At 41.1% G+C, this 13241-nt stretch overlaps 1 protein-coding gene and 1 long non-coding RNA gene across 2 annotated transcripts in view; one reads left to right on the top strand and one right to left on the bottom strand.

Moving 5' to 3' along the window:
- SLC35F1 (solute carrier family 35 member F1) overlaps nucleotides 1-13241 on the bottom strand; it is a 409915-nt gene that overhangs the window by 41168 nt on the left and 355506 nt on the right. Inside the window, exons 4-6 of the mRNA XM_045499404.1 lie at nucleotides 9878-10037; nucleotides 2621-2777; nucleotides 213-265 (exon numbers count right to left, since the gene is read on the bottom strand). Of these exons, the coding sequence (XP_045355360.1) occupies nucleotides 213-265; nucleotides 2621-2777; nucleotides 9878-10037 (370 nt within the window). The remainder of the gene's footprint in view (nucleotides 1-212; nucleotides 266-2620; nucleotides 2778-9877; nucleotides 10038-13241) is intronic.
- Nucleotides 1-13241, top strand: part of LOC123608933 — a 46965-nt gene that overhangs the window by 30142 nt on the left and 3582 nt on the right. Inside the window, exon 2 of the long non-coding RNA XR_006717519.1 lies at nucleotides 6777-7250. This is a non-coding gene — a long non-coding RNA (uncharacterized LOC123608933). The remainder of the gene's footprint in view (nucleotides 1-6776; nucleotides 7251-13241) is intronic.

Below are 13241 nucleotides of genomic sequence, written 5' to 3'. Positions count from 1 at the left end.
CAGAAGCTCAATTAGGAAACATTATGAATCATATGGTTCAGTCTCTTACTGTGTACAAGAATTCCTAAAATGACAAGGGATTTAACATTTTCTTTCGTCCTCTGCATTTTAAATCCTTTCATGGTTCATGCCCCACTACCGCCCATATCACTCTTCAAATATATCCCTCAGGGTTTACTAAAAACAGCATGTTAGGTGAGCAAACTCCTTACCTATTTGCCAGTCCCAGGGCACCTTTAACAGCTCCTTGTGCTCCATTATAGCTCTGCAGATTTAAAGAAAGTGGACCTGATGAGCAAGATTATAATGCAACCTATTTTTTTTTTTTTTACCAGATTTATACAAGTCATGAAACAACCAGCTGAATTTTAAAAATAATTTCGGGTAGGGGCACCTGGGTGGCTCAGTCGTTTAAGTGTCCAACTTCGGCTCAGGTCACGATCTCACGGTTTGTGAGTTCAAGCCCCGCGTCGGGCTCTGTGCTGACAGTTCAGAGCCTGGGGCCTGCTTCAGATTCTGTGTGCCCCCCCCCCCCATCCCTCTCTGCCCTCCCCTGTTTGTGCTCTGTCTCTCTCTCTCAAAAATAAATAAACATTAAAAATAAATAAATAAATAAATAAATAAATAAATAAATAAATAAAAATAACTTCGGGCCAGGGATAGGCAAGTCTAATCTGGCAACCTGAGGTTTACCCGTGAAGGATCTTGCTAGGTATGGCCAGCACCAGTGGTGAGGGTGTGCAGTGGGCAAGGCGGAGCTCTAGCCTTCCACTGGCCTTTTCACCAGATTGCCTGCAGCCTTGGTTTCTTCTTGCTTAGATGTTCTAAAACGTCAATGGTGAGGTATGGAAATTTATTGTGCTTGCGGCTATTATTATTATGATTTTAAATCAGTTTTCTGAATGAGGATTCTCCAAGGCAGTGGTTCTCAAACTTAAAGGCACAAAAAGCTGTCTGGGGAGCATGCTGAAACAGGTGCTCATGCTCCTTCCCTCAAGATTCAGATTCAGTAGGTCTGGGTGGGGCCCAGAGACGTGCATTTCTGACAAGTTCTCATGTGGTGCCGGTGCTGCCGGTCAGAGAAGCACACTTTGAGAACCGCTGCTCTCGAAGAGGACCAGGAGGTGAAGCTGGCATCATTCCACCAGCAGCGTTAGGTTGGTTTCAGCGTGCCCTCGATTTACTCCATTTGCCAAACACTCCCCTATGCCACTTCTGTTATTTTGGCAGCAGTGGTCCGAAGGGGCTCAGTTAGCTCGAATGGACTATAACTGAAGCCAGTGAGTGTTAGGTGTCTGATTATATTTTTTGGCTTTGAGAATAATAATCCATAAAATGAGTCATCGATCTACAAAGTGCTGGTTATGAATAGTTGAACTAGGCAATTTCTTTTCCTCTCACAAAGCTGAAGTACCAAATTTAGGAGCTTTAAAATGCCATCTCACCTTCAAAATGAATCAAAAATAAATCGTTTTTGGAGACTCTCCTCACCTCAGTGCCTTGTTTGCTATGGAGGTTTCCTCCTGTATCTCAGCATACCAAAACTTGGAGGATCCTTGGAAATAGCTTATTTGCAAACCATGGTTAAGGTGATGCCAAAATATCTTCCATAAATAATTTGATACTGAATCAATACAATTACAAAGCACTTGCTTCATAGGAAGCGATTTGGTGAAATTACACTGGAGGCTGTTCCATATCATTCTTTACCCCTTACACGAAACTAAAACATATAGTCCTTATTGATGGAAAATTACACTTTGTTTGACCCTTATTCTCACAATTCTGAGGCACTAGTCAGGGATGACTTATATGCTCCAATGAAGGATTATTGCAAAATTGATGTTTTGGACTTTTTGATGCTTAGTGAATGTTTGTGTTATATCTTTATCTGTTTAAGGAAAGTAGAAACACTAAATTCCTAAGAGATGAATTTGAGATATGGTTCATTCAGGTAAATCCACAGGCAATAAAAGAAAACATTTATGAAAGGGCAAACTTATACTGTATGTTTTTTTTATTAAAAAAATTTGTTTTAATGTTTTATTTATTTTTGAGACAGAGAGACACAGAGCGTGAGCAGGGGAGGGGCAAAGAGAGAGTGAGACACAGAATCCGAAGCAGGCTCCGGGCTCTGAGCTGTCAGCACACAGCCCAACGCAGGCCTCGAACTTACCAACCACGAGATCATGACCTGAGCCAAAGTTGGACGCTTAACCGACGGAGCCACCCAGGTGCCCCTATACTGTATGTTTTATAGTCACTAGTAAACAGATGTCCTTTTTGGAAGTACATCATATTATGGCATTTACACTTACTCTATTTCTGTATGTAAAAACCCACCAGCTGGTTTGGAGAAATCAATGTACTTCTAATGTTTTCTTGTAAATTCTGTACAAAGTCCACTAAGCGTTTTTCTAATAATTGACAACAAACTTCTTTAGTTTTGAAGAAGTTCACTAAGAAAGATACTGAATTTTCAGATTTCATGTAGGAGGTTAGTGAAAGGTTTCCAGTCTGGATTTTTATAAAATAAAGTGACCAACCATACCCTAATGAAAAGAATTAGAATAAGCCCTAAGGGTATCTACTATCTGAATTACTCATGATTTTTACTCACAATTGAATTCCACTGAAAAATGCCCCGAAGAGTCCAATCATTCCCAGAAATTCCACTCGGCTCAGGGTTCGGATGATGTATTCTTCCCAGACGTTAGAAATACCGTACAGTGTGGCCCCTCCTAGGACCAGAAGATCCCCTACCAGCTTATTTTCCCCTAGGAACCAAAACCACAAACACAGCTTCATTAACATTTTCTTCATGAGAATCTGGCACCAGCACACTGAGCGTCCTTTGTCTCCTCCACTCTGATGTTTTTACCGAAGTCCGGTAACTTGCCAATTATGATTTAGTAAAGTTTGTTTATCTGTGCTGCAGATATGTTCTGTTATTAACAGGTTGCCTATGTCTGCCCAACCAGAAGTCTTCCTTAACCTAAAAAAAGGGACCAGCTGCTTCTAGATTGCAGTGTCTCTACAAAGCCCCATGTCTTCTGACTAGATATATGTCTAGGAATATATGCTAATATGGGCACATGTTATATTTGCTGCAGGGTGCTTTCTAACAGTTTGGCAAACGTGGTGTAGAACAAACAGAATCAGTCTGAATCTCCACTCTTTGCTATCCAGGGAGAGAAGCTATAACAGAAGTACTTCAGACTCTTTATTTTGACCATGGGCAAAATGTGTACTTGCTTAGAAAATGAGAGTGAAAGGGATCATGGGTTGAAATTTCCAACTCCCCTAAAGTAAGTACTGTAAGAATGAAAATACATGTGATTCATTCTTACATTAATTTTTTTTTTCATGAAAATCAATTTGGGTTGGTTTGGGTTGGCCCAATTTTTAATAAATGCCTTACCCAGCTCTTTCCTATAATGAAGCAAATTCCACTCTAGGAAGTATGAAGCCAGGGAGGGAGAGTGGAAGTTAGCAGCCTATGTGGGCTTGTACCCAAGTAGTCTCCAGCTCTGTCCTGTACAGGTCCGTACATGGGAGCTTGACAGGTATGTTGCTCGGGGGCACAAGAAATGCTGGAGGAGAAGGGTGCTCTCTCCAGCATGATTCTAGGGAAGGGGCTCACCTTAGAGTAGCTCTGGACTCCCAGATTAGCCGGAACAATCTAAAACTGGAGAACCAGATTCTCTGTCTTCAGTTGGGAGCACTGAGCATTCTCTAGGAAATGACTTCACATAAAAGAATCTGGGCTGGGCTTGGGGAAAGACCTCCTCCTTCCTGCCCCTGGGGTCACCTTGGGAGATTCTATATTTACAGCTGACCCTTGAACAATGCAGGGGGTTAGCAGTGCTGACCTCCAATGCAGTCAAAACTCTGCATATAAATTTTGACTCCCCAAAGACTTAAACTACTAATAGCCTACTGTTGACCAGAAGTCTTACCAATAATACAAACAACACATATTTTGTATATGTATTATATACTATATTCTCACAATAAAGTAGGCTAGAGAAAAGAAAATGTTAAATGTACTGCATTTATTGAAAAAAAATCCATGTATAAGCAGACCCGTGTATTTCAAAAGTCTGCTGTCCAAGGGGCAACTGTACTTTAAAGGTGTCACTCTTTCGAAAGCAAATTTCCCACTCCTGGTAAGGATTGGAAGGAGAGGAGGAGAGACCCTGAAAGGCAGGAGACCTTGTTGGCATCACCCTCCAGGGAATGGGCTGGCAATCTGGATCTGTGAGGGTGGGGTGCCCTCCCTGATTCATGGAGAACAGATGAGCCAAGAGCGCAAAGAGGTGTCAATGAACAACCAAAGCTCCAGAGAGGTCCTTGGGTGCATCTCATGGGGGCATTAAAGTTGCTTTGACAGAGAAGGTCATCTTCAGCAACCTGATTCATCTTTTTCATGTGTCGAGTAGAAAATAATGACAAAGCTTTTAATTTTAAGTAGTTCATTTGAGGAATAACCCACAAAATAAAAAAGTATCCATTACTAAAATTGTAAGGTTATAATGAATATAATTCAGTCACTTTTTACTCAGGAGCCATTTCAGAATCTTGTGATGACATGGGGGTCATTATTATGAATATCAATTATTGTTGTATTAGTGAAGTAAAGAAGTGCTGCTTAAACAGAATTTTCGGTTAATGAAATTATATGAATGGATTCAGGAAAGCTAAGTTATAATGAAATATTTTAATAGAAATTAGCAGAACATCAGTCTATCTTTTACAAGTCCTAAAAAGAGGCCATGCTGCATTACTGAATAGTCTCACTAATCTTTTTTAAACTCTACATTTGTACAGTTTTGGCCTATTCTATTACCTGGCCTTTGACCATATGAAATCTATTCCCCAGTACTTTGAATTTTCACCAGGGCATGATGATTACTGTTAAGAATAATACAGTTTTATGTAAGTGCAAGTTCAGAAGTGCTTTCTAAATTACCAGTGATAAAAATTTAAATGTTATTTATTAAAATTTCATTTGTAAGTGTATTTATCAGTTTTCAAACCTTTGAAAATGGATGCATATACATATAGCATGTATGATAATTTGGCTGATTAAATATAACTAAATTAACCAGGGCATGATTTTATTCAACTATATTATATAATGAAGTGTTTGATGTAAGTATAAGAAAGTTCTAGGACTAATAGTTTATATCTACAACTTGTATCTCATTCCCTGGAGATTACAACATATTACTCCGTGTTTCATGCACTTTCAGTGCAATAGATACCTGATGCAGTGGAATCAATTTTTGTACAATGTTCATGGGGAAATAATACCCAGAAAAGCTGTCATTTATGTATGTATGAAACCATGCTCAGTGATAATGTTTTGTACCGGACAAGCTATAGAATCTTTCAGCACATCAGTTTCCTTATTTCAGAATGAGGTTAGTTTGAGATTACAGCAAAGTAATGTACATAAAATAATTTAAAGAAAATGAATTGCTTTGTATATCATTGGGCACTAACAGTTCACTAAATGGTGACTGAAAAGAATCAGTCATTCTCTTTGAAAAGCACCTGTCTCTATGGATTGGCCATTTCTCATTTTGGATCGCTTCTTGATTCTAATCAACACAGTCATAATTGCTTTGCAAGAATTGGTTTTCCTTATTAGATTTTTGTTTAAGCGTTGTTTGGGGGGACATTTGTGTCTGTGTGGCAGTGGAAGAAGAATAGGGAAGATGACTTAAGACTACTACTTACCATTATTTCAAGAAATAAATGGTGAATTACACTATTCTGGAGTGTTGAAAGACTATTAATGTGATTTATGAAAATGAACCCATCCCACTGAATATTTTTGAGTTGTAAATAAATGAACCCATCCCACTGAATATTTTTGAGTTGTAAATGTGATCAACTGCCTTGTTTTCCTGGGACTCTCTTGGTTTTCACACCAAATTCCTTCATCTCAGGAAACCCTTTCATTCTGGGGAATCTGGGACCGTCATTTATCGCAATTAACTATAATAGAACAGCTATATATTTCTTATAAGGGTCACAATGATAGAAAAATAAGTATTAAGTGGTGTAGCAGAAAGGATACTAGCTAGAATTCACATCTAGGCTGCACCATTTACTATTGGTGTGCCCTTGCACACGCTTCTGATCTCCCTTAGCCTTGATTTCTTCAGCTGCAAAAGGAAGAATAAGAAAGCTTTCTGTGCACAGTTAGGAGGATTAAATGAGATAATGCACGGGAAAGTGGCTGGCACCAAAAAAATTGTCACTGTCCCTTGATTGTGTTCAATTAGCGAGCTCCTTGAAAATATTTTTTCGGGGCGCCTGGGTGGCTCAGTCGGTTAAGCGGCCGACTTCGGCTCAAGTCATGATCTCGCGGTCCGAAAGTTCGAACCCCGCGTCAGGCTCCGTGCTGACAGCTCAGAGCCTGGAGCCTGTTTCAGATTCTGTGTTTCAGATTCTCCCTTTCTCTGGCCCTCCCCCATTCATGCTCTGTCTCTCTCTGTGTCAAAAATAAATAAACGTAAAAGAAAAAAGAAAATATTTTCTCTTCCTTGAAATCACTCTAAAATTCGGGCTAATAATAAGAAAACAAAATGTTGTTATATGTATCTAACGGCTTTAAAAAATGAACTAAAAGGTGCAATAAATGTATTATGGTAGAAAGATGATATTTTGAAGAGCAAGACATATATTTTGTAAAAGGGAGCTACTTTAATTGGGTTTTATCTTAATCTTATGACTTTCTAACCTTCCCTTCCCACTTTGCGCAGCACACTGCCGGCCGCAAGGCCAAGCCTCCAATGCCACGGACTGGGGATACCTCCTCTCCACTTCCATCTGCCGTGGGCAAACTTGCTGGCAAAGCTTCCTGAGAAGCACGGTTCCTGGCACATCATTGTGCGCCCTGACAGTTACAGTTCACATCTGGAGAGCCTGCTGCCATCTGAGAAGATTCCTTTAGCAAGGCTTAAATCAAAATGAGGGATTCCTGCATAGCTGATGAAGAAACAGTCTAACAAGGGGATTCGAACAATTATTTTAATTATAATGAAGTGAAGTCAAGGTAACTTTGAACAGGCCATTATCATTGTGCTTGAGGAAAGAAATTTCAAAATCCCAAGCTACGGTGAACCACGGCTTCAGCAATACAAAAAGGATTGAGACGGACATTCTCTTTTCCTATGAAAAGCTCTCGATAGAGTGATGGCAATTTATATTGCGTTGAATGCCCGATTGAAGTTCTGGTGAGTGACTCAAGTATTTTGGTAAAGTTTTGTCCCTGGCTAAGTAATAACATTGAATCAATTCTACCACAAAGGTGAAAACAAATGGGATACTTTGCATAATGATGCACACCAATTTTAAGATTATATTGTCCTTCAAACTAGTGTGTCTTTTTCTTCTTTCAAATATTTTATATGGTGGCTTACATTGCTGCCTAATTTATTTTGTAAAATAAACCCTTGGATCCTGTATTTGGGCTGCCCTTAGAACATCATATCATCTACTTGGGCACCATTACTTCAGCAGAGAAGGTACTCCAAGATGATAAATCTTTTTTTATTTTTTTTTAAATTTTTTTTTTTTCAACGTTTATTTTTATTTTTGGGACAGAGAGAGACAGAGCATGAATGGGGGAGGGGCAGAGAGAGAGGGAGACACAGAATCGGAAACAGGCTCCAGGCTCTGAGCCATCAGCCCAGAGCCCGACGCGGGGCTCGAACTCACGGACCGCGAGATCGTGACCTGGCTGAAGTCGGACGCTTAACCGACTGCGCCACCCAGGCGCCCCAACCAAGATGATAAATCTTAATTCTGTTAACATGAGCACTTCACATGTCACAAAAAGGATGGTGCTGTAAGTCTTCTACAGATGAAACCCACTCTAGTGTGTTTGAGTTACTCTGCACTGTTTTAAAAATCACTACTTTTGGGGCGCCTGGGTGGTTCAATCAGTTAAGCGCCAGACTCTTGGTTTCAGTTCGAGTCATGATCTCACAGTTTTGTGAGTTCGAGCCCCACATTGGGCTCTGCGCTGGCAGCATGGAACCTACTTGGGATTCTCTCTCTCCCTCTCTCTGCCCCTCCCCTACTCATGCTGTCTCTGTTTCTTTCAAAATAAATAAATAACTTAATTTTTTTTAAATAATAAAAAAATGGCTACTTTTGAAAGACCTTAAATGGACTTACTTTCTTTTCTTTAATACTATTATTCCTTTCCTAACACCTCATCTGAAATCAAGAGAACATTTTTTTTTTTTCCCCAGGAGTAGTGAATATCCTCTAGTGAAATCAATTTAATTTAGTTTAACATTCTGGGCTTAAACATCCAGATTTATTAGGGCAATTGTCTTTCTTGACTAGGAGATGCAAGATGATGGCTGGGGGCCAATGGCTAAGGTTCAGCAAAGCAGAATTTTCATATATAAGGGTACATGCTTCTGCTTAGTCTATGTTTACATCCTACAAGTAAAGCTGAGAAAATGAAATTAAATTATGCCTTTGGAACAACTAACCACGTTGTTTCTGACAAACATACTCTGATTGGTTCAAAGAGATTATTCATATCAGGATCATGATGGTTATAGAGCATAAAACTGGCCCTTTCATAAAACATCTATTGATATCCCATGGAACCAGTGTTTCATAGAAGAGATTCTGGGAAAAGCTGGTATACATATTTTTAGCTTACCTGTTGAGATGGGATTGATTACGTTTGTGAGGGCCAAGGCTGTCTCTCTTCTGCTCTGTGTTGTATCTGTAGCTCCCAGAGATGTGGAAAAAGAAAGGAAGCCTGTCCCAGAGGTCAAGCGCCTGGGGTCCTAGACCCTGCTCTCTCAGCTCTATGACCTTGGGAACTCACTTGGCTTCCCTGTACCTTGGTGTTCTTGTGTGTCATACATAAAGCTGCCGAACAAGGTCTGTTTCAGCTGTAATGTACTATAGTGCAACTTAAAAACATAAACTGTATTTATTTCAGGTATTTCCTACAATCTAGTCTCATTACAAGAAATGCCCCAATTTTGACTATCAATTAATTCCCTAGAAGACAGGGCAATTCCAAGAACTATAGAAACATAAATACTTTCTATCCCATTCTTGATGTTAAAAAAGGAGGTTATTTTTCATGTCCCCTAAAACTTATGTAGCATAAGAATTTTTGTACATTTTAAAGAACTGCGATGCTTTAAAAAGGGTTCTCTGGAAACCATCCTGGATCAGGGATCCCCATCAGATTCACAGCAATTTGATGAGTAAATCTTGGAGCTTTACCTTGCAGGTCTATAAGCTGTGATTGATAACCACAAATCCTCCCTCACCCCAAACAAATAAACAAAAAACCATGCACAATGAGACTAAATTTAGCTCTCCCCTATAAAAATATGAAGTATTCCTAATCTAGTCTTCAAACTTCAAATATCCACTCTTAACTTATATATCAACCTCCACCCAATGGTTTGAAAGCTCAGTCTTTCTCTGACATGAGAAAGAAAGAGTTGGAGGGTGAGGTGTGGGGAAGGCCCCAGTGACCCACTGACACTATTTCTAACCAGCTGGTTTGGGCCAGCCAGCAATGGCCTGCAAAATATCACCCATGTAGGTCCTGACTCAACTTTAAATACCATCTGAATGTTTCTGAATACATGTAAAAAGGGCAGAATATCTGTATTTTGCTTCCTTCATTCACTCAAGAAACATGGATTAAGCACCTCCCATGTGTCATTGTTTGAGGTGTCGAGGAACAAACATGAGTAAGATACAGGCACTGAGAAGACCAGGTTCCTAGTTTCTACCCCACCATGAACATTCTGTGTCTTGGTTTGGCCTTACCCACATAAGCACGTAACATGGTGAACACCTAGAAACTCACCTGCTCCCTGATGCCTCCCCACAAGCACATCCGCTCCTGCCATGCAGCCCATTCCCAGGATGCAGACAAAGATGCCGAGGAAATGCACAGCCTTGTACCGGATCAGCAGGAAGAACCAGGAGAGCAAAATCACCACCGGGATCACAAAACAGTCCAAGAGCTATAGGGAAGGAGGGAGGGAAACAACAAGAGGAGGTTCAGGGGTAAGCTTTCCACATAATAAAGAAAAATCACTTAGCCCTGTAGAAAGGCTATTTCCCCTGAACCTCGGTTTCTGTGTAGACCCAGAACTGCTTTGGTTAAAACAGACTCTGAAACAAGCACAAACTAGCTTTACTTAAACATCCTCCAGGCTTGGATGGAAAGGGGAGAAGGCCAGTGGATAAGACAGTTTGGTGGTGGAGAGTCGCCTGCCCTTACAGGGTCAGGGCAGCTCTGTCTCCCATTTTCCTCAGTGCCCGGACTCCACCAGAACCCCTTACTTGAGAGAGAGGACACTGAGCCATTTTAGATGGTTCCACTATTTTAAGAGTAAATCTGGGAATGGGAGGTAAGGGGGCAGAGGTCTTATCATGTTTTATAAATTAGTAGAATTTAGACAACGGTTGAAATTAATTTCTCCCAAAAACTATCTCCTCGCTACTTGTAAATTTGTTCTAAATACAAATATTACTCTCAAGTTTACAAAGACTTTAAAAAATACTGTAGTAAAAAAAGAGTAAACAGAGTGAGAGAGAGAGAGGGAACGATAAACAGAGTGTAGAAACAAAAAAATCTTTGATTTCATTTCTTACGTATTTTGTGCTAATAACGAGATTCCATGTGACATGGAAACCTCAGGACTTGGTAGAGAGCTGGCCCCAATCTTGCAGCAAGTTAATGTGGTGCGATGAGAAGACCCTTGTGCCCGGAGTCAGGAGATTTCAGTTTGAGTCCCAGAGCCTTACTTACAGTAGTGTGACCGTAGGCAAATCACAAGCTCAGGAAGCCTCAGTGTCCTGCCAGTATAATGAAGATAATAATGCAATGACCTCCCCCAAAGATCCCTGTGAAGCTCTGACATAATACATGAGAAAACATTTTGTTGAGCTACAAGGGCATCAACGCTGGTCTATCACCGTGCTTCCCAACACGTGCTCTTGGCTCCACGGAACGGGTTGTTTCTCCTACACTCTGGTAAGATACAGTGACCTTTGGATAACCCATGTGAGGCAGGGTCTCCACTAGACAAACTGTATCTCATAGGACTTCAAACTCCATGTACTGAACGAGAAATTGGTGATTCTGGCCCACTGCCGGGTACTGCTCCTCTGCTAGATTCCTAGACTAGTAACTCTACCACCCAGCAGTCAGACACAGGGCAGTGATCCCTATAGGCCTCCGCTCTAACTGCCTGCATCCTGTTGGCCACCAAGTTCTGTCAATTCCATCTTCTAAACATCTCTCAAATCCATTCATGCCACCCTCTCCCATTTTTGCCACCTGGACTAAGCTTGTATCCTTTCTTACTCAGAATAAGCCCCTCCTTCCTGCTTCAAGGTCTTCAATCATGCATCCTCCTCCATCTGGAATGTCCCACTCAATTCCCGAACTCCCGCTTCATTGCCCTTCAGGCCTGCACTTACATACTGCCTTCTCAAGAGAGCCTCTCGGGTCCCCAGGCTAGGTCAGGACCATCGATGCTTTCCTTAATATCCTGTACTTTTCCTTTATAGTGTCAATTGCAATAATACTTAATGAGCACAGAATTATTGGCACAATGTCTAACTTCCCCACGTGTCCAGCGGTCTATGAAAGCAGGACTGCATTCTCATTAGTCAGGCCCTGCTGTGTCATGAGAAGTATCCAATGATAGTGACTGAACAAGTGCATACGGTATTTTTAATGATCAATAATACCCAAAATTCATGAAAGGATGAAAAATCTTTGCGTGTTTGCAAAGCATCCCTGACCATCGGCATGACTTTTTGGCTCTGTAAAGCAGCCAGCACTCAGAATCCCTTCTATCCCAAAAGATTTTGCGGTCTGGCAGACCCTCAAGCTTCTCTGTGCAGCAGTTTCCTTTGCAACAAAAGCAATCAGAATTGTAAGCTGTCCCTGGGGGTGCTGTGAGATAAGGTGATGGAGGGCCACGTGGATGCGATGGCTGGGGGCTGAGTCTAGAGGTCACTGCACTCCCGGAGGAACTCTGTATCAGGGTGGCGGCTGATAGGATTGCACTACAGCTGGAGTTGCTCAATGCACAGTTAATTAGCAAGTTAATGATCCTACTTGATATGGTAAAATGCTCTGAGGCAGTTTAGTACAACTGGCCTCAAATGCCATTTAAGTATATTAGGACATTTGAGTTTGCCAGTGAAAACTGTTCACTGGGTGTAAAACAGTTGGTGTTTTGTTTTAAAAATTAGAAATGATTGAATCGACAGTTGAAATATTTAGCTACATACTCTATAATTTGGATTTCACTGTTTAGCTGGAAGCCCTTGGTTAGTGGAGCTGAAGACCTCTATTCCTGAATTACTATTTAAAATTTTTTTTAATGTTTATTTACTTATTTTGAGAGAGAAAGATAGAGAATGAGCAGGAAAGAGGGAGAGGGAGAGGGAGACAGAGAATCCCAAGCAGTCTCTGCAATGTCAGTGCAGAGCCTGATGCAGGGCTCGAACTCACAAACCGTGAGTTCATGACCTGAGTCAAAATCAAGAGTCAGGTGCTTAACCAACAGAGCCACCCAGGCGCCCCTTCGTTCGTGAATTATTAAAGGCAAACCAGGCCATCATTCAGTCTTTGGGGAGGACTGAGTGAGCCTTTTTGGTTCTCAATGTCATTAGAAACCCCACAGTACATAAGTCCTGGGGTATTGCCTCAACAGATTTAGTTGAAAAATCCTTATTTGTATATGTCACATGGTCCTATGCATGGAGAAGACATTTAAAAGGAAGGGGGAAAGATAATGAAAGGTACAATTTAAGCCAGGGCTTCTAGAACATTCATCTAGGGAAGTTTAGTGCCCAGCATACAGTAGGGATCAACAATGGGTGGCTGAATGAATTAATGAATGGACAGACACTTGTTATCACTGACTGTCAGAAGGGACATTAGGGATAATTCAGGCTGCTGCTGGCATTTTGGGTGGGGCAGTGTATTTTGTAGGATTGTCCCTTGCTCTCTGCAGGGCATTTAGTATCACTGGGCACTGGCCACTAAAAAAATGCTCATGCACATTTACAAGTGCCCCTCAGTTTAGAATCATCTTGACCCCTCCACCCCTTTTATTTAAAAGCTGGTGGGGCGCCTGGGTGGCTTGGTCGGTTAAGCGTCCGACTTCGGTTCAGGTCATGATCTCACGGTCCGTGAGTTCGAG

The sequence above is a fragment of the Leopardus geoffroyi genome, chromosome B2 (genome assembly GCF_018350155.1).
Source record: "Leopardus geoffroyi isolate Oge1 chromosome B2, O.geoffroyi_Oge1_pat1.0, whole genome shotgun sequence".
Lineage (NCBI taxonomy): Eukaryota > Metazoa > Chordata > Mammalia > Carnivora > Felidae > Leopardus > Leopardus geoffroyi.
The sequence above is the reverse complement of the archived record's forward strand: the minus strand, read 5'-3'. Positions and strand labels throughout refer to the sequence as shown.